This window comes from Sardina pilchardus, chromosome 7, assembly GCF_963854185.1.
Source record: "Sardina pilchardus chromosome 7, fSarPil1.1, whole genome shotgun sequence".
NCBI lineage: Eukaryota > Metazoa > Chordata > Actinopteri > Clupeiformes > Clupeidae > Sardina > Sardina pilchardus.
The window spans coordinates 8,033,606-8,053,953 of NC_085000.1; the positions used below are offsets into that span (position 1 = coordinate 8,033,606).

At 47.0% G+C, this 20,348-nt stretch overlaps 1 protein-coding gene across 2 annotated transcripts in view; it reads right to left on the reverse strand.

Moving 5' to 3' along the window:
- kcnab2b (potassium voltage-gated channel subfamily A regulatory beta subunit 2b) overlaps positions 1-16,474 on the reverse strand; it is a 29,660-nt gene extending 13,186 nt beyond the window's left edge. For both annotated transcript variants that reach the window (XM_062542131.1, XM_062542130.1), the window contains exons 1-4: positions 16,238-16,474; positions 3,223-3,266; positions 3,077-3,114; positions 2,403-2,482 (exon numbers count right to left, since the gene is read on the reverse strand). In XM_062542131.1, coding sequence (XP_062398115.1) covers positions 2,403-2,482; positions 3,077-3,114; positions 3,223-3,266; positions 16,238-16,440 — 365 coding nt within the window. In that variant the 5' untranslated portion in view covers positions 16,441-16,474. The remainder of the gene's footprint in view (positions 1-2,402; positions 2,483-3,076; positions 3,115-3,222; positions 3,267-16,237) is intronic.
- Positions 16,475-20,348: the final 3,874 nt, after the last annotated feature.

Here is a 20,348-nt window from a genome sequence, read left to right on the forward strand (position 1 = left end):
ACGTAGCAGCACTGGACAGTATGTTCGTCAATCAAATGGTCCTACAGAAGTGTCATAAACGTCAACGACTTGTTACAGTTTTTTTCAACTGTTTACACAATACCTGTAAGTATTGAAAGAAATACTTGAAATATTCAATCTACAGCATCAGTGTTGTGCAGTGCAAGTGCAAGTTTCTAGACCTATTTGTTTACATTTTTCCAATGTCAAACTATTCATGAAGGATCCAAAGGAAAAAAGGGTTAGCAGAGGCACAAATATAAAAAGCCTGTAATAGTTAATGGCAAGGGTATTTACTGTAAAAGCACATGGGCCTACCTACGCGTTACGGCCATATTGGCCTTCATCAGGGCATTCTAACCTCACCCGTAGCAGAAGAGCACCTGAGTAGGCTTGCTAATTTATAGACTCCTGAGCGCCCTAAGCCCTTTTGTGTCTTCTTATTCATGAAGAATGTTGTGGGTTTGTCACTATTTTTTGGACATCTAAAATGAGCTTTTTTACAGATGTGTTTTGAATGTATTGTGTTGCTTTGTTTAAGATGGAGAGATTGGAGACAGTGTAGAATCATTAAAATAATGTGTTTTTTGCTAACAACCTGTTGTGTTCTGCTAATTGGGTGTGGTGTTTGGTCAATTGTGTGAGGTCAGGTGTTTAGAAAAAAAGAGCCCTGCTTTCAAAATTGTGTGTAAACGATTGAAAAAAACTGTAATAATATTGATGGCATGTTCATGACAGTATTATGTCACTCTTATGTAGATACCTTCAAGGAAAGTGTAACCGGGGACTCTAACTAGACTCCATCCTGTTGCTGCCCATTTCTGAAGTTACAGTGTAACTGAAGAAGCCACTTTGAAGATGAAGATTTGCACTGGTGTTTAGAGATGACCAGGGGTATAGTGGTAAAATAATAGGTGGGCAAACTATGAATTCTGTGATCTCGGTAAGGTGGACTGCAATATGCAGTATCGGATTTTTAAAAAAGCTATTCAGAGCATGCTTGATTACGATGGAGGTTATTGTCCAATGTTTGTAACAATACCAGTGGTGCTAAATGGTTCCTAGTATTGATGAGTGGACATAGTATATTGTGAATGTGGATAATACTGTGTGATTTTTGAATGCTAAAAGTTGCAACTGGTGAAAGACCTGTGTGTGTGTGTGTGTGCGTGCGGGCGTGTGTGTGCATGTGCATGTGCACGTTCGTGTGCATGTGTGTGTGTGCTAAGAAGTCTCTGTGAGTGTAACTTGGTCCGTCCGTGGGCTTAGTGTCCCTACGTCTGTGATATGTCTGACTGAGCTTCCATTAGGCAGCCACACGGTCCACATGACTTAGCCTCAGCCTGCTAGTCACTCTAAAGCCCTCATCATCTAGAAAACCATAGACTAAGCTTTGAGAGTTGACCAGCAATCACGTCCTTCCTTCAAATCCTGGCTCTGATATCCGGACAGATATCCGGAGTAAAGGAATATCCATAACACAAGCGGTGGTCCAAAGACAATTTCTGCTGTTACAGTAGTACTAATGCCCAAGACGTTTTCCGAACAATGGCCAACCTTACGTAATGATGGTCTCTCTTTAAGTCTAGCTCCTTATGCCTTTTTGTTGTTCCATTCACCCGTGTCTCCTGAGAGAAAAATGGCTTTGGACAGCTATTCATAAAACAGCTTTCAGAAAAATAGTTGGATGGGACTTGCTGGTTTCTTTTGATGGAACAGGGCAGATTTCCGTTTCCAAAACCCCATTACTGGAGACGTCATGCCATCCTCACATGGTACCAGAGGCACCCAAGACAAATTACACACCATAATCGATATGCCATTTCTAAGGGATATATTGTACAGTCATGCATGACGTTTATGAACATTTATCAAAAATCTAAAACATATATTGAGAAGCTTAAACATTTTCGAAACTACATTTCTGCCAGACATTTGTACCGAAGCCATACTGTAGCTTTTTCAAAGCTGCCATGCTATGAGCTATGTGTGTGTGTGTGTGTGTGTGTGTGTCCATGTGTGTGTCTATTATCCGCACTACTTCACTCTGGAACCGCTTCACCCATAATCGAATGGGGAAGGAGGAAGGGAAGCAGGAGAGTGATGGAGAGCATTGATAGAGGAGAGAAAGAGAGAGAGAAACAGAGACACAGCGAGAGAGAGAGAGAGAAACAGAGACACAGCGCGCTAGAGAGAGAGAAACAGAGACACAGCGAGAGAGATAGAGAGAGAGAGAAACCGAGAGACGCCGAGAGAGAGAAATAGAGAAAGACAGAGACGGAGAGAAAGAGGGAGAGAAACAGAGAGACAGTGAGAGAGAGAGAGAGAAACAGAGAGACGGCAATAGAGAGAGAGATAGAGAAATAGAGAAAGAGAGAGACGGAGAGGGCGCGAGCACTCACTTCCCCGCAGCGTAGACCTCAGCCGTGTCAAACAGATTGATCCCATTCTCATACGCCAGAGTCATCAGCTGCTCTGCCATCTGAGGGAGAGACACAGAGATAAGGCATGTGTGAGTGTGTGTGTGTGTGTGTGTGTGTGTGTGTGTGTGTGCAAAGATGAAAAAACAGGGATAGAGGATAATAGGAGGAGAAAAGATTGTGTGTTTCTGCAGTGAGAAAAAGGCCATAGACAGGGGAGAAGTGGAAGAAGATAAGATGTCTGTGTGTGTGTGTGTGTGTGTGTGTGTGTGTGTATGTGTGTGTGTATGTGCGTGTATGTGTGTTTGTGCGTGCAAAGCTGAGGGAGAAAACCCTGGCAGGTAAGTAGGAGAGGGATTAGAGTGTTGCAGAGGGAGAGATAGAGTTCTGCAGAGGGACCTGGGCACAGATAGGCTCTCCTGGCGTAAGAGGCAACACACACTATCGGACCTGCGGCTCCAACCTGCCACGCTACAGTGGCTGCATAAAGGGGGGGGGGGGGGGGGGGGGGGGGGGGGGGGGGGGGGGGGGGGAGTGGACTGTGTCCAAACAGTCTGCCAGTAGAACTGCCATCATATCAATGTGCTTATCGAGGGCTACAGCCCACTGGCTCCAGTTAGTGGGATGGGAGAGAAGAGGAGTCTTTGTCCTCGTACCTCGTCTGTGATCTGCCCGCCGAAGGTCACCCATGTTCCTGTGGGAGAAATGGCATGGCACACGCCAGTCAAAATGTCAGAATGATGCCTGTGGGGACAGATTGAACAAGGAGTACAAAGAAAAACAAAAAGCATGATACACTCACCTAATCCAAGACAGGAGACTCTTAAACCTGATTTCCCAAGGTTTCTGAAAAGGGAGACAAAAACTCAATAAGGAAAAAGAAAAACCTGCCCACTCAAAAGTTCATTTCATTCTGGCAAACTGGTAGACCATTACTGCAACATCACTAAATAAATAAAAACACAACCATCATTTGATCAAGCATACAAAGCTAGTAAAAATGGTGTTAAAATCAAAATGTTTGACCAGGCCAAATGCTTGGCCAAGGTCAGTCTTTAAAGGTGTTGTGTTGTTGTGTTGTGTTGTGGTGTTGTGTTGTGTTGTGTTGTGGTGTTGTGTGGTGTTGTGTTGTGTTGTTGTGTTGTGTTGTGTTGTGTTGTGTGGGCTGCGGTTGTGTCAGTCACAGGGGACTGGACACAACCTCGCAGGAAGCAGCCTTGACCAATGGGTCGCAGTTGGCGGCAGCAGGGTTCGAGCGAGGCGAAAAATGTCAGCGCTTGGATACAGTGTGACTGCCACGGCAACCATGAGGAGTCAATCATGGCCTCGGTAAAGGCTTCTGTTCATATTCCGCCAGGTGAGCACAGCGCCAAGGTCACGGATCTCAACAATCACTGTATTTTTCCACTTCGAAGGTTAAATGGAAGTCATCAAAACCCTATCTCTGAAGGTCTCTGATTTTTTTCTCTAAAGAACTCACTCTTTTTTTCCCTCTCTGTCCCTTTCAACACCACCGATGCAATTAGCATTTAACCCTGGCACACAGGAACAGCTCTTTTCTGTGAGGATTTCTGAGGATCGAATGAATGCTGCTGGAATGCTGAAAACATTTATTTTTCTCACATAATGGCAGAGCTCACACAAAAGCTGGAGAGAGAGAGAGAGAGAGCAAGGCGGACCTCGACACAGAAAAAGTCAGGGCAAAGTCAGCAAAAGGTACAGTGAGTTCTCATCGGTAAGGAACACAGTGTCTACTGGCATGTGGGCACATAACCTTGATGAATAAAGCAGAAATAAGACTGTACTGCTTTTTACTCGCTTTTCAGATGTTGTGTGAGCTCAGCTCTCTGAATTGAATTGAATTGAGCGAGAGAGAGAGAGAGAGAGAGAGAGATAGAGAGAAAGAGAGAGAGAGAAAGGAAGAAGAAGAGAAAATAATGAGACAAAAATAACAAATAAATAAAATATAATGATTATGAAGCCAGGGATGCCTGAGTAGGAGGGCGAAAGTGAATTTATTCTGGCACCAGTCAAAGAACAACTGCTGTACAGTACATCGAGAATCAAGCCTTTCAAAAAGAGTTTACTCCCAAGTGTGTACTTTGAATTGTTTTTGTAATGTTGAGAGCAATGGCGATGGAGCCAAGAGAGAAATCCACAGCAAATCCGGATTAGGGCTAGTAAACAATCTCCAACTCAATGTCACCCCTTCACAATGTCAAGAGGAACATGGAGGGTGGCAGAACCTGCAGTATTTACTCACTTAAATCAAATTATCAGTAAGTGTGTCGGCTCAGGGTTACAGGCGATGAATTTTTAACCGAACTGCCAGGATTGAGTTACCCAGAGGGGGATCTATTGACCAGTGGGTGAAGGTGAACTGGCCACCGACTGACTGGCTTTACACAGCCTAGCCTCAGCTCAGCCAGAGGACCAGTGACAACATACTGTAGATGCCCTCCATTTCTCTACGTCTCAGTCTTCTGTGGACTCAACAACATAACATAACATAACATTGGCCTACTGTAATATAACATAACATAACATAACATAACATAACACAACACCATGTACCTCAGTGGTCTCAGCATAACAACATATCATAACACCATGTACCTCTGTGGATTCAGAAATATTTCAGCATGACAAACGAAAGTCTGTACCACTGAGTGAGTGAGTGAGTGAGCAAAAAGCGACATCCTGACTCGGTCGCGCACACACGCACACACACATACTGTATACACACGCACACACAGACAACGTCTCGAGTGTCTCTGGCTTTTATCGGCTAAATGGAAATGCCCTGTCCCCTGTGTAGTACACCGCGCCACGCTGAATATTTAACACTTTTCCAGCAGTGGTCTATTACTGCGCCGTGCTCTCCCCAGGCTCCTGTCCAGCCAGCCTGCCAGCCAGTCACCCAAGAGAGGGAGGGGGAGAGAGAGAGAGAGAGAGAGAGAGAGAGAGAGAAAGGTCATCCAACTCTTTAGCCCTCTTTAATTATGGAGCGTGTGAAATACGGTCGCACCTAGACGAGACAGTGTTAGGCTTCAAGACGCTGCCGTTACGGGGAACACCTAATATACTCCATTAGGAGAGCGGATGAGGAGCGGAGCCATTCCCCTGAGGGGCGGGGCTACTCCAGCTTGGGTTTCACACAATCCATGACAAGCAGTGAAATCAAATATGGCACCTTTTTACACATCCAAAAAAAAAACAACTGCATGCTGAAACTATTAATGATGGCTTTAGCTTTATAAAAAGAGGAAATCTGTGTTACAGCACAGACAGCTAAGGCTATTATTATCAAACACTCATTACGTTTACCTTTATGTACGGTATTGTCTTGAGTGTGCATCAGTATTCCAAAAGCTCACAAACGCAACACTACAAAAAGCCACAGGTCCATATCATTTTGATGACAACATATGACGACATATTTCTGTGCTAATTAATTCATAGTGTGGTGTACCCTATCCACACACACACCCACACACACACACACACACACACACACACACACACACACACACACACAGAGAGGAACATCTCTTCATAAGGCCGGTAATATACCCAGATTGGGTGTCTGCCCTAATTACGGGCCTGTCCTTTAGTGCTGGCATTTCGGGGGCTCCTGCAAGGTCTTTGATGTAGACGGAGAGGGTAATTGGCCTTTCATGGCTCCTGGTGCCCAAGCCGGGAGGTGGGTTTGGGTACTGTGTGTGTGTGTGTGTGTGTGTGTGTGTGTGTGTGTGTGTGTGTGTGTGTGTGTGTGTCTGTGTGTGTGTGTCTGTGTGCTTGTGTGTGTGTCTGTGTGCATGTATGTGTGTGTGTGTGTGTGTGTGTGTGTGTGTGTGTGTGTGAGAGAGAGAGAGAGAGAGAGAGTGTATATGTGTGTGTGTGTGTGTGTGTGTGTGTGTGTGTGTGTTTGTGTGTGTATGTGTGTGTGCACAAGTGTGTGTGTGTGTGAGAGAGATGGTGTGTTATAGCGGGGTGCGGATCCTGTTTAGCACAGTGTGGGGAAGGGGCTGCAGCCTGAGCTACTTAACTCTGGCCCTCTCCCTGCCTCGCCACCGCAACACAGCCAGGGGACAGCAGCTGCACATACTCACACTTCACAGCAACATTAAGCAGCTTGTTGACTGCCCTTGCATGCTTGTGTGTGTGTGTGTGTGCGTGTGTGTGTATATGACTTGTTGTACATGTGTATGCGGATACTCTATGTGTATGGGCCTGGGTGCAATGTGATGCAGTAGTGTTGTTTGTGCATTTACATGTTTGAATGTTTAATTTGTGCTATATATATATGTGAGTCTATGGGTATAGGTTGTTAGTATATTTTATGTCCATGAAAAACCACACACACACACACACACACACACACACACACACACACACATATATATATATACTCACACACACTAGAGATATATACAGAGATATTTTTCCATTAGCATACTCTGTTATTGTGGAGCAGCACCCAGGTCAGGTAAAGTCCCACGGCCCTGCAGGCCAGGTTGAAAAGGTCAAAGGGTATTGTGCTGACCAGGGTGCTAAATGCTATTAGCACAGCTGCGCTATCCTGCTGCTCACTGGCCAAGCCCTATGCAACCCCAGGTGAAGGACAAACATGCTTGGAACGTGTATGTGACCACTGTGATTACTACTGTGTGTGTGTGTGTGTGTGTGTGTGTGTGTGTGTGGACTATGATCTCTTTCCACCCCATAACCTACAACAAGGACAGGCCATAGATGTCATGGACTAAAATACTCAAGACATCTACACCGACATGTACAACCTCCCCCTGCACATAGATGAACCCTGTGAAACTGATGTAGAATATAATGCATATGACATATGGAAGTCACGGAATGCTGTCCAGCACAGTAACCCTAACAACATCACGCAGCTCACATCCCTCTCCCCAGGCTTGCATTGGATCATTAAAGCATACCACACACACACACACACACACACACACACACACACACACACACACACACACACACACACACACACACACACACACACACACACACACACACACACACACACACACACACACAGAACACCATGAACTGGAACAATGCAGCCGCTGGCCAGGCAAGCAGAAAGCTGCATGTCATTATCTCAGTGGACTGTCATATCGACTGTGACGAAAGGAGTTCATAAATCAGGCTCTGAAATCCTCCCCCTTTAGATTTCATCCCAAAATAGTGCGAGCTCTGCCCAAACGCTGTGGCTACAGTCTGTGGCACGATATTGATAAATTGTTGACTTTCTGCTGATGGTGTAAGACTTGCTGAAGTTGATGAATGGTAAGGCAAATGAATCATGGCTTTCGTATACTTTACGCATATGTAAACACACACACACACGCACACGCACACGCACACGCACACGCACACGCACACACACACACACACACACACACACACACACACACACACACACACACACACACACACACACACACACACACACACACACACACACACACACACACACACACACACACTGTACACACCCTGATACACCACCAGGTTGTGTTTCTTGAAAATCTTTTTATCTTATCTTCAAAACAAAAGTGTGATGAGTTTATCTTCAATTATATATATTGTTCTCAATCCAAACATCAGCAGGTTAATATGCACTAGTGTGTGAGAACTGTTTGTGGAGGGATTGCTAGCATAAGTCTTGTGTTGTCCTGTAGTGTCAAGGCTTTACTGCGTGCTGACAGCCAGAGGCCTGACCAGGGGCCAGACACGTGGAGGGCTTTTCAGACAAGGGCAGGGCAGAGCAGAGCAGCACTTAGCAGACTCAGGCCTGGACTGGGTGTGATAACGCCCCACCGTACCCCCCTTTTTTCTGCTCCCACTGCTGCTGACTGTCAGTTTGCATTCCTTTCCATGCCCTCTGAATATATTCACAGAGCACGGACACACACGTGCACACACACACACACACACATACACACTCTCAAGCTTAGGCGTTGAGGGTGAGTATCTCCTAAAATAAACAGACAAATACACATGAACACACAAGCTTACAGACTAACATCAAGCATTTACTAACACACACACACACCCACACACCCACACACCCACACACACACACACACACACACACGCCATCCTTTCATCAGCTGCCCTGCAGGACATTTACTGACAATCCACATGCCAGCAGGGTCAGCACTCTTCACAGTCTGGCCTGATGCCAAAACTGGCACAACAACAGCAACAACAACAGCAACAACAACAACAACAACAGCAGCAGCAGCTTCAGCTGCTCTGTGTGAATGGCTCTTGATCCCAACTGCAACCCCCGTAAGACACTTCATCTCTTCCAGGCTTCGACACACGCTGCCCGACGCACGCTGTTACTATCACCATCTAGCGAGCCCTGCGCCTCAAAATGGCCGCGTCGATCCACTCATTTGCCCGCCTGGGAGCTCAGGGGAGGATGGTATGTGCCGTGTGAAACTGGAATCGGCCCACGCAGACAGGAAACGGCAGTCTGAGGCAGACCCCAGCTCGCTTCAGGCCCCCCGGGGGCCCTCCTCTCGGGGCAGCTGTCCGTGTCTGTGCCTTTAGAGAATGATCACGGCTGCCCAGCTAATCCTTGGCATTCGCTAATGGACGTTTGATGAGAAGGCCCTTCGAGCCGGATCTATATGTCAACTGTAAGTGAATGAAACATGCTGGCTGCCTACACAGTGACATTATAGACATGCTAGCGCAAATGCCCTCATATACACAGTACACACATATATGTATAATACATACATATACATAGGCCTATCTCGAATACTATGAGGATAAGCATTCAGAACAGCAGGCGTTTCTGCATTAAGCAGACAAGATGATCAACACGCCAAGCTTTATTTTAAAATGGAACATATCCTACAGCCCTGAGGTCTTTTGATTTCTTGGTTATGTGCCTGCCTGTTATGTTCTTGCCCTTAGCGAAAAGCTCTCTCTCTCTCTCTCTCTCTCTCTCTCTCTCTCTCTAACATCTCTTCAGTTCAACCACATGCAAATAAAACATGAAGCGAGTAAAGTGGGATCATCTTTAGCTTTCGTGGCTTTTGTCTATGGACTGCAGGGGGCAAGTGTTTTTCATTTCCCTCTAAATCCAAGCCATCTTTCTTACACCGCCCCAAATGACTTCCCATTCATTCTTATCAAAGAATGCCTCTGATGCATCAACCCTGCAAGCGTAGAAACTTACATAACACATTTAGGGGATTCCTTTGCATTTGCCATCTTTTTGAGGTGTGTGTGTGTGTGTGTGTGTGTGTGTGTAGAGAGAGAGGGGGCTTGGTTTGGGGTGAATGGGGCAGAAATCCTGTGTGCTCTCTCTTTCCTGCGCCTGTGGGCTGAAGCCATAGAGAGCAGCTGTCTGCACAAGGCCTCTCTCTCACACGTGGGTTCGTTAGCATGGCAGATGACCCAGCACTGCTGGCTATGTTCAAAGAGAAAACACACAAACACACACAAACACACACTGTACTGTACAATATGCTCACACAAGCACACATACAGTAGACTCTTTGAGAGTGTGTTTCAAAGACATAGAGTGGATGGAAGCTACTCAGAGAGGGACGGATGAGTGTGTGTAGGCCTACAGTATGTGTGTGTGTATGTGTGTGTGTGTGTGTGTGTGTGTGTGTGTGTGTGTCTGCTTATGTAAGACAGACTTGGGGTTTGGTGATATTGTGTTTAGGATGAGCAGAGGAGCAGAGGAGGTGTAGAGTCGGCTGTAGTGTGGCTGGGTTGGGTTGGGTTGGGTTGGGTTGGGTTGGTGGACTGGGAGGGGGTATTCTGAGCAGAGCCATGCCCCAGCAGGAGCTCTCTGCTTGGCTCCGTTACCCCAGCACAAGCCCCATCACTCCAGCATGGCCGAGGGAGACAAAAACACCCAATATCAAAGCCTCCAAACTCAAGCCCCACAACTCCTTCATCCACTCCAAATCATAAATATATAAACCAGAGAGAAAATCTCTCTCAAAATCTTTCACTTTTCAGCTCTGACAAACAGTTCTTTGCGAACTGTCAAACTTTCTATACAAGGACTTTGTTTGAGGGGGAAAAAAACAGAAATGTGTTATAGAAAGTCTAAGAGGATTAAGGAGGGGGAATTTAAATCAGGCTTAAAAACGGCACAATTTAAATAAACATCGCACCACTAGGGGACCCTTATCCATTAGAATTCATATTAAGATTAAAGCTATTAAGAGGAGGCTGGAGACTGACTGACTAACCCACTCAAACTCCAGTATAGATTCTCTCTCTCTCTCTCTCTCTCTCTCTCTCTCTATCTCTCTATCTCTCTCAGAAACAAAGACTGTTTATCAGGGATGAGTAGGTGAGTGTGTGACTGAGTGACTGAGTGAGTGGTCAGCATGGAACTCTTGTCCACCAAAGTGCTCAGTGTGCTAGTGGTTGATGACCTCCTCCCACAGACTGAGCAGCTCACTCTAGGGCCCAAATCACTCTCCATCCTCACAGTCTGGAGCTCCCTCGCTGTCTTTTCATCTCACTCGGTTTTTCAGTGCTTTTTTTCCTGCATCTTCATTTCTCCTTAAGCCTTTCTCCCACCCCTTCTCTGTACTCATCTCCGATTCTGTTCCTTTGTCTCTCCCTTATTCTCTCTCTCTCTCTCTCTCTCTCTCTCTCTCTCTGTCTCCGTCATGAGCAGACAGACATGGAGCTCCACTGTGCATCGTCATGGCAGCCCCAGCAGCAGCACCAGACTCTTTGGGGTGCTTGCATAATGGCGGCTCTACACTGGCCAGACTGAGACTGAGACATCTCTGAGCTGCTGGGCTGCTGGGCTCCCCTCTCTGTCTCCCCCCCCCCCCCCTCTCTCTCTCTCTCTCTCTCCCTCTCTCAGAAGCAGCTGAGCTTTTTTGACCATTTTATGTAACCTTCTCTCCTGCTCTGCTCTGGACTGGACTGTGCAGTGCACACTACAGTGGACTTACACAACCCAAACCCCACGGGACCACCACCATCACCACATCACCACCATCATCACTATGCCAGCTACAGTGTCTCTCTCCATCCCTCTCAAGTACACCTACACTGGGAGACGGAGGCGGGTGGAGAGGGGTGGAGTGAAGTGTGAGCAGACGGAGGAGAGAAGCAGACAGAGAGAACAGGAAAGTGCGTGAGGGAAGATGGTGGTGAATGAAAACAGAACAGAGAACAGGAGAGAGAGGGGGGGAGAGGGAGAGAGAGGAATAAAATAGAATGAGCGATACATACAGCGAGGAGAGAGAGTAAGGCAGATGGATGTTAAAAGAGAGAGAAGGTGATGATCAATGCTGACTACTTTCTGACTAAAAAGATAGATGGGTAGATAGATAGATAGATAGACAGATAGATAGACACACAGATAGAGAGAGGGAGAATGACAGAGAGAGTCCTCATTCTGGGGAAGACCTTACACTGAGAGGTCTAGTAGACTGGGCAGGCTGATCAGACCCAGGGGAGAGGACAGGACTTCCCCTGGAGAGGGACCTCAGAGCCAGGCTCAGGGATGGCCTCAGGCCCCCAGTCCCTCCGGGAGAACTTACACAACACACAGTCTGCGCTGTGTCTCTCTCTCTGTGTGTGTGTGTGTGTGTGTGTGTGTGTGTGTGTGTGTGTGGTCCATCTGAAGCTGGCCTAACTGCAGCTTTATCTAGGAGAAATCCACATAATTAAACCTGACTGCAAACAGATGCCCTCTATATGTGTATATGTGTGTGTGTGTGTGTGTGTGTGTGTGTGTGTGTGTGTGCTTGAGCAAGAGAGGGAGAGAGAGAGAGACAGAGCGAGAGAGAGGAGGTCTGCAGGATTTTCTGAGGACACACAGGTCACCATACTGTGCTCTTTTCTGAGGTAGCTGCTTTTATATACAGTATATATGAGGACTGACTGATTTTCAAATCGTATTATTTTCCACAATGTCCACAATGCAGATACAGACACAATCCATCCAACATCTCAAGAGAAGAAGAGCAAAAAAAAGATGACTCTCTTTCTCCCTGTCCTCGAGTGAAAAGAAAAGAACCGCAAGGAGAACCGTCTTCACCAGTAACTGTCCTCTGCTGCCCAGTAGGACACACAGGTACCCTTGACCCTGTGACTGCACCTCAACACAAGCACTGACAGCTCTATGAATAGCGCCCCCATCAGTTACTGGGACAGAGCAGCTAAGTCCTCTCCCCCAAACAGCAGCTCCTCCATTGGGTGAGCCTCCTCCTCCAGCAGCAGGTCACCCTTACCCCCGCAGCCCATGATGACGGGAGACACAACAGAGACGAAGAGCACAAGAACAGATCTCTCCCCAGCTCAACGGAGCTCTGCCCTGCACATGAGAAGGTGGCCTAGATACGGCTCAGCTCTGGCAAAATCAAGGTGCTATGTTAGTTCTATGCCACGGTTTTTACAGTAAAACAAGCCGTTGGATGAACGTATGGTAAACAAAATAAAATGTGCAGATAGTTTCAACTCAGATTTGACTCTCTTGGATCCAACCTTGAGTCCCCTGTTCTGTGGGAGACGAGGGTGCCGTTGAGGTTTTAGAGAAGAGCCCGTGTGGGCCACTCCTGTGCTGTGGAGACTACAGTAGGAGTCTGAGATACAGTAACACACAGAGGGGCATATTCTAATGATTAAACCATTTATAGGCCCCAGCCGTGGCGCAACTGGCTGGGGCACCTGCACCGCACGCCGGCGACCCGGGTTCGATTCCCGCCCCGAGGTCCTTTCCGGATCCCACCCTGACTCTCTCACCCATTCGCTTCCTGTCTCTCTCTACTGTCCTGTCAAAATTAAAGGCACAAAAAGCCCAAAAAATATACTTAAAAAAAAAAAAAAAAAAAAAAAACATTTATAGCAGCATTTACAGTACAAAGACCGTATAGGCACCATCTGCAGAGGACTGAGGACTACTGTAATGAAATACTGTTTCATTACAAACTGAGAGATGCATTCAAAATATGGCATTAAACAGTGTGTGTGTGTGTGTGTCTCTCTGTGTGTGTGTCTGTGTGTGTGTGTCTATGAGAGAGAGAGAGAGAGAGAGAGAGAGTGTGTGTGTGTGTGTGTGTGTGTGAGAGAGAGAGAGCATACAGGGGACTATGCGAGAGCTTGAACACTGCTGTGGAGCAGCATGAGCAAATTATTAAAAAACACTCTTAGGCCTGATTCCCTGGTGCAGTCCATATCGAATCCCTCATTAACCCACCTCAGTTCTTTCCACTTTTTTAAAATGTGTACTCAATTCCAGTTATGAGAGCGTGCTCAGCATACACACAGCCCACTGTAATACCCCTAGTGTGCCTGAGTATAAATAGCAGGTAGCATGCAGGTGGAGTGTGAGATGAATGACCAATTGCAACGCGTCAATCTGCTGTGGGAGGATTGATAATCTGTTCCGTTTTTTTTTCCTTTCCTCTGGGAAGCTCCAACATGCCAGCACTGGCATCAATATAATTGCCACCACTTTGTCTCTTTTTATAGCCTGATGCATTGCTATTGATGTTTGAATCATCACAGCGACTCGTATGCCATTTGTTTATGAGTCACGGGAGACCAGTTAGAGCTGAGAGGCTAGAGAGAAAAGGGGGGAAGGCACTGGTGTGGCTGGCTGTTTTACAACCAACCTATAACGGAGCATTGCTCATCGCTGTACAATAATAAACGTGCCGGGCACCGTGACTGGCGCTGTGCGGGGTGCCCGCGGAGCCCGCTGACCCCACGTGTGCCAGCAACAAGAGAAGATTTTTTTATTTAGCAGAGCTCAGGATCAGAGGTGTTTTTTCCCTCGTCCCCTTCACATGACAGTAATAGCACTATTACAGGTGATTGGGACGCAGTGGAGGACAGGCCTGGAGCTGGGAGCAATTTGCACTGTGCCTGCTACAGCTGGGTCAAATGGGTTGACCTGCACAATCCCTGTGACACGTCGGCGCGCTCTCAAGCCAGTGTCGTTTTTACAGGGGTTACATGATTTAGAAAGGAACTCAACACGGGAAGAGACTCTACATGGAACACGTTGTGTGAAAAACACTCCGCACACACAGGTGTAAGGTCAGACAGTGAGTGTGTTGCTTTGAATGAGGCAGGTTTAAGTGATTTAAAGAGAGCGCACAAGTGCACTGGTACACTTTACACAACACAGCTTCTGTCAATATGTTATGTCAAACGTGTTGACCTGCGCTGTGCTGCACTGTACAAACAGCTGGCAATTCTAATTTTATCGGATCGTTTTCAATTTGGGTAATTTATGTTAGCAACAGATGTGGAATCGTTCCATCTTCCACCTACAGAATCATTGGTGAACAGAGACGGCCATACTGTAATTGCAGCGGGATCAATTAGCAGTGTGAGAAGCTGAGGCGGACTTGTGCGCGCGTCACATCGTGTGTGTGTGTGTGTGTGTGTGTGTGTGTGTGTGGCTGCAGCTCAGTGGGAGGCTGTCTGTCTTTCATAGGCGCAGTGCTGCCGGTGTTCAGTTACACATTAGCTTAATAGGAAAGTGGAATTCATGTTGCGCGCTATGCCCCTATACACCAACACACTGACTTTGATGTGCCATTATCTAAATTAAATTACAGCATGGGTAAATGAAAAGTGTGTATGTGTCTGTGTATGTGTATGGGGGGGTCTATACTTTTACATCAAACAATATTAAAAAAAAATCATAGGGGTAACCTCTGCTGACAAAAATAGCTCTGAAATGTTCTCTCTCTCTCTCTCTCTCTCTCTCTCTCTCTCTCTCTCTCTCTCTCTCTCTCTCTCTCTCTCTGTGTGTCTGAGTGTGAATTTATAATCACAGTTCAGGCGATTTAAAGTTGGACTTGCATTTTAATGAGAAGCTTGGATTATGTCAGGGTTCCATTATAATTAACTAGACTAACCATCTCAACCTGGGCAACAGGAGAAATTCTTTCAGAAGCCGGATATTACCAACTACAATCACATTCAAAACTCAACAAAAATCACTACAGCTCTGATTCCGTGACAGATTCTCACCAGAAGAGGATCAGGACACTTACGTCCTGATCAATATCTAATTCATTGGCAAAATACTATTGTCTCCCAAAGGCACTGGAACCATCAATCCATGTTAAATGACAAAAGCTGTCCCATATATCTAACAATATACCACTGGTGTATCACTTCGTCAAACTGGTCAGTGGTAATGAACAAAAGAAAAACAAATTGTGACCATTCACAGCGAAATCAGTCGTTTTGCGCACATCGTTATTTTGAGTAAATCAACAATAACAAACTTCCGGGTTAAAATGTTGAATTTCACGTTTTCCCATAATTCGGCTGTATACAGTCTACAGTTTCATATCGTGAACGCATTTAACTGAAAAACCTACGTTTTGACTGTTAAACCCGGCGAAGATTCAACACATTTGCTGTCATTCCCGTTGTGCACGCGCCGCTTAAACAGGTGATTTCTCCTCTTCTGGCATATCATGACAGGAGAACCATGTCAACTTTGGATGCGGTTATCTTAGCGATAGTTTGTGTAATACCCTCGATATACATATCGTTGGAAAGCTTAGTTTATGGCCGTTCACGTGAGCACAATAACTTAATTTACTAAATTTTACCGAAACGACTGGTTCTGCTTTACAGGGTCACAATTATATTTTACCTCAGTTGAAAGGTTATATATGTCACACACACTCTGGACACAAAGACATTCTTCACACACACAATCTGTCTCGGACTGTTCGACCTCAGCTCTCCTGACCAGCTGACCCAGTGAGTGTATTTCAGGATCTCCGTGGTCGGCGCTCTCCTACCTATACTTCATGCCCGTCCGTAAGCACTGGTCACTGGAGGAGGGCGCGTTCTGGACGGACATCTGGCCGAGGCTGCGGGCCACCATGGCCACGGCGCGGAACTTGCTCTTGGTGGTGGGGCTGTTGGCATTCTGCCGGTTCAGCCGGTCCTCCGTGCTGCGGTTCACCGCCCGGTGGTCCGTGCACACCAATGACACCTGCATGCCGGCGACGGCTGGCGAGCGAACCCCAAGCCCTCCTCCCCTGGCAGGTGAGCAGACTACCGGAAAAAAGTGTGCTTGTGTGTGTGTGTCCTCGTGTGTGTGTGGGCAAGTGTGAGGGTTTAAGAACAGAAGATGGTTTGAGACCCCCAAAAGTGACACCACTGAGAGAGAAGAGTGATGTGAAGAACTGAAGACTACTCCCTCAGAGAAAGAGAGAGGGAGAGAGAGAAGGGTTTAGGAGGAGGAAAAAGGTGCTAGATTTAAAGTCCATTGACTGTCCTTTTCACTGAACCAATCTGACAAAAAAAAAGCTCAGATCTGAAGCATAATTCTCTCCAAAAAGTCCCTTCTCTGATAACAGGAAACAAAGCAAAGTTTTTCAGTCCAGAAGAAGACCCAGAGGGGAATCCGGTTGTCCAGTGGTCGTGTCCAAAGTGATGAGAGAGGAGTTCTCTGCCACGCTGCAGGTGAGTGCTGTCTGCAATGAGTCCAATCCACTGTCCAGACGCACTGTCAGTTTCAGCAGCAACATGCGTGTGTGGATGTGTGTGTGTGAGTGACTGAGTGAGTGAGTGAGAGAGGGTGGGTGTGTGCGTGTCTGTCAGTTGCTCTGTGCGCGCGTGTGTGTGAGTGCGCGCGTGTGTGTGAGTGCGTGTGTGTGTGTGTGTGTGTGTGTGTGTGTGTCCAAGAGCGCGGTCTCGTCGACAGCAGCCTGTGCAGCGCTGAACCCTTCACCAATCACATCAGCCCTCTGTGGCCGAGAGGAAGAGCCGCGTCCACACGCACGCTAAGCGTCACCACCGAGAGCTCCGCGCTCACTCCTCCCCTCCTCTCTCTCGCTCTCTCTCTTTCACTCTCTCTCTCACTCGCTCTCTCCAACCCTCCTCTCCCTCTCCTCATCTCTTTCACTCTCTCTTCCCCTCCCTCTCACTAACTTCCCCTCTTCTCTCTTTCCATGTCTCTCTTTCTATCTCTCTCACTCCCCCTCCCTCTTTCTCTACCTCACTCACTCTCTCCTACTCTCATTCTTTAATTCTCCCTCTCTCTCTCTCTCTCTCTCTCACCCCCTCCCTATCTCTCTCTCTACCTCACTTACTTTCTCACTCACTCTCTCCTACTCTCATTCTTTAATTCCCCCTCTCTCTTCTCTCTTACCCTCCCTCTCACTAACTACCCCTCCTGTCTTTCTCTCTCCCTCATTCCCTCTCCCTGTCTCTCCCTACTTTACGCACTCACTCACTCTCTCCTACTCCCCCTCTCCTTCTTATTCTCTCTCTCTCGCCCTCCTTCTCTTCCTCTCTCTCTTCTCCCTCCCTCAACCCAGTTTCCATCTTTCTTTTTTCTCTCTCTCTGCCTCTCTCTCTGTTTCTCTCTGTCTGTCTTGTGAAGTCCTTCTTCTGTTCCCTGGTGGCATATTAGTCAGTCTGTCTGTTTCGCCGTTTGACAGCCGGAGATTTGGCAGCCCCGAGCTCGCTGCTTAGGTTAACATTCAATAACGCTGACCTACTGGGTACACTGAGCACATGAATAGGGGAGGACAGAGAGAGACAGTGGTAAAGAGAGAGAAAGAGGGAGACAGAGAGAGAGAGAGAGGAAGAGATACAGAGGAAGAGGGAGGGGTTGAGTGCTTAACCAAGTACCAAGAGAACCAGATAGAGAGAGAGAGAGAGAGAGAGGACATTTCGAGAAGGGGAAGAGAGAGAAAATGCAGATTTGAAAGTGAAGAGGAAGACACTCTTCCTCCCACAAGTCCATGTTCAGTACACTATGATCACGCTTTACCTGGGCACACTGCCCACACATGCATGCTCCTCTGCTCTGACTAGAGTGCACTGCACACGCTGCTCTTACGTGGAATTAACAAACATGGACACCCGGAGCAGAGCGGCTCAGAGAAGGGATAGAAATAGCATGGAAATTACACAAAGGATATAAAAATCAGCTGACATTCAATAAGGACTTGAGGTTCTCTTGGTTTGAAGAGGAGCTGATACTTGAGCTCAAATGGAGCTTAATGGCAGAGAGCCTCGTGAGGAGAGCAAAATGAAGGCTGTTGGCTATCGAAGCATTAAATGACGGCATAAGTAGTGTGGCCATTACGCAACCTGACCTGCTTAATATTTATCAGCAATGATAAGCGACGCATCATGCACAATGGCGCATTGTGGCCCAGAGTCCTCATCGCTTAGTGTCCACCCTGACCCTTGGAGACTGCTCCCGCCATCATCATCTATTAAGGGCCCGTCATCTCTTTTGTACGGCAAGGCCACGCTTATCAAAGAGAGAGCCGCTATCCACAAACTCATGAATACAAATTTGACTGCAGAAAACATTGCCAAAGACAGCGCCCATATTTTGACATTGGATGTCAAAAAGCCTTCAAAAATACATTAAGGTGAATGTAACCATGTGATGTTTATTTCATGTGTCCTCGTTCACAGCAGCATCCAGTGTTGATCTCCCAGCATGGAGCTATTTTAGCTGGATGCTTGAGCGACTTGGGGGCTAACTGGCAAGATGGTGATGTCCTAGATCTCCAGACCAAACATGGACTTTTATGGAGTCCCGGTCAGTAGGATGGAGCAAAGAGGCATCTGACCGAGGCAGCGAAAGGAGCGGGCAGAGAGACCAGTCCTAAATTTAGACAAAGCATGTGCCCTTCTGGCCTGCAGGGCACAAATAGCAGTAAAAATAAAAATAAAGCTCAGTGTCCAATTAGAGTGGAGCATTTTTTATTGGGAGAGGTGAAGTCCCTGAAGAGGAGCTTCCTGTGTTGCCTCTTAAGAGGAAATCTGTACCTGGTTGTTGTTGTTGTTGTTGTTATTCCAGGTAATTAAGAACATAATTATATACTAATCAATGAATTTCTGGTGTTATATCTACAGCTCGGGTTCATCGACCTCAATCGATATCCAATGTGAGCTCATTTAGCATTGCTAGCACATTCACTAATTTTAGAGCGTTGTGGTTTTTTCTCTCAAAGTGTTTTACAGTGCAATCCTATGCATTGAATCAAGTGAGCTACATCGTCACTAACAGTCTTCTACAGCCCCTGTGTTCTCTAAACCACAGGAGATCCTTCAACACACTCCCATCTGTCCCAACCGTGTCGTGTGACATGGCACTGCTCCAGAGATCAAAGAGGTGGCTCCCACAGTCGCGTCAAGCTCGGATCCAAAGGACCTGCCACTGATGCTACTGGCCACGCACGATGTGTCAGGAGAGGAAACGCAATGGAGGGAGGCTTTCATTCCTCCCCTGTGCTCAGCGACAAGGTCTTCTCCACACGTCTGCTCTTGAGCTGGAGGGGTGGAGTGGGTGACTAGGGGGAGAGAGTTGGGGGGGGGGGCAATACCGATAATCCGACATCAGAAGTAACATTTTGCATATAAGCATATTCTGTCACTTAAAGAACTCTCACTTTGAACTTATGCTAACGTTTTTTTTCTTCTTTTTGACTCAGCCGGGGACATTAACGGGAGAAGCCCTGTCGTTTTGGCCTCTTTTGTGAACTGAGATTACATGAGCGTGACTGCCGTCACATTCACATGAGAGAGAGGTTGATAGAAGGCTGAGAGGAGCTTAGCTCCCAACCCTCAACTGTTGACTCAATGGACTCCTGCACGCACAAATACCCCCTGGACAGGGGGGGGAAAGAGAGAGGCAAACCGCCTCGACCCGGGGGGTGGAGGATGGAAATGGAGAGGAGGGGGGGGGGGGTTTGGGGGTGTACGCGCTCATTGTGGGAACAGAGGGGGTGAGGCGGAGGTCTGACATCTAAATATAACATGGCAGTGCCACTGGCGGGACCCACACAGGTTACCAGCATTTTGCATCATCGTGTGACTCATCTACCAAAAGGCAAAGCTGTCTCGCTTCAGATCCTTGAGTTTAGTCAATGCAGCGCT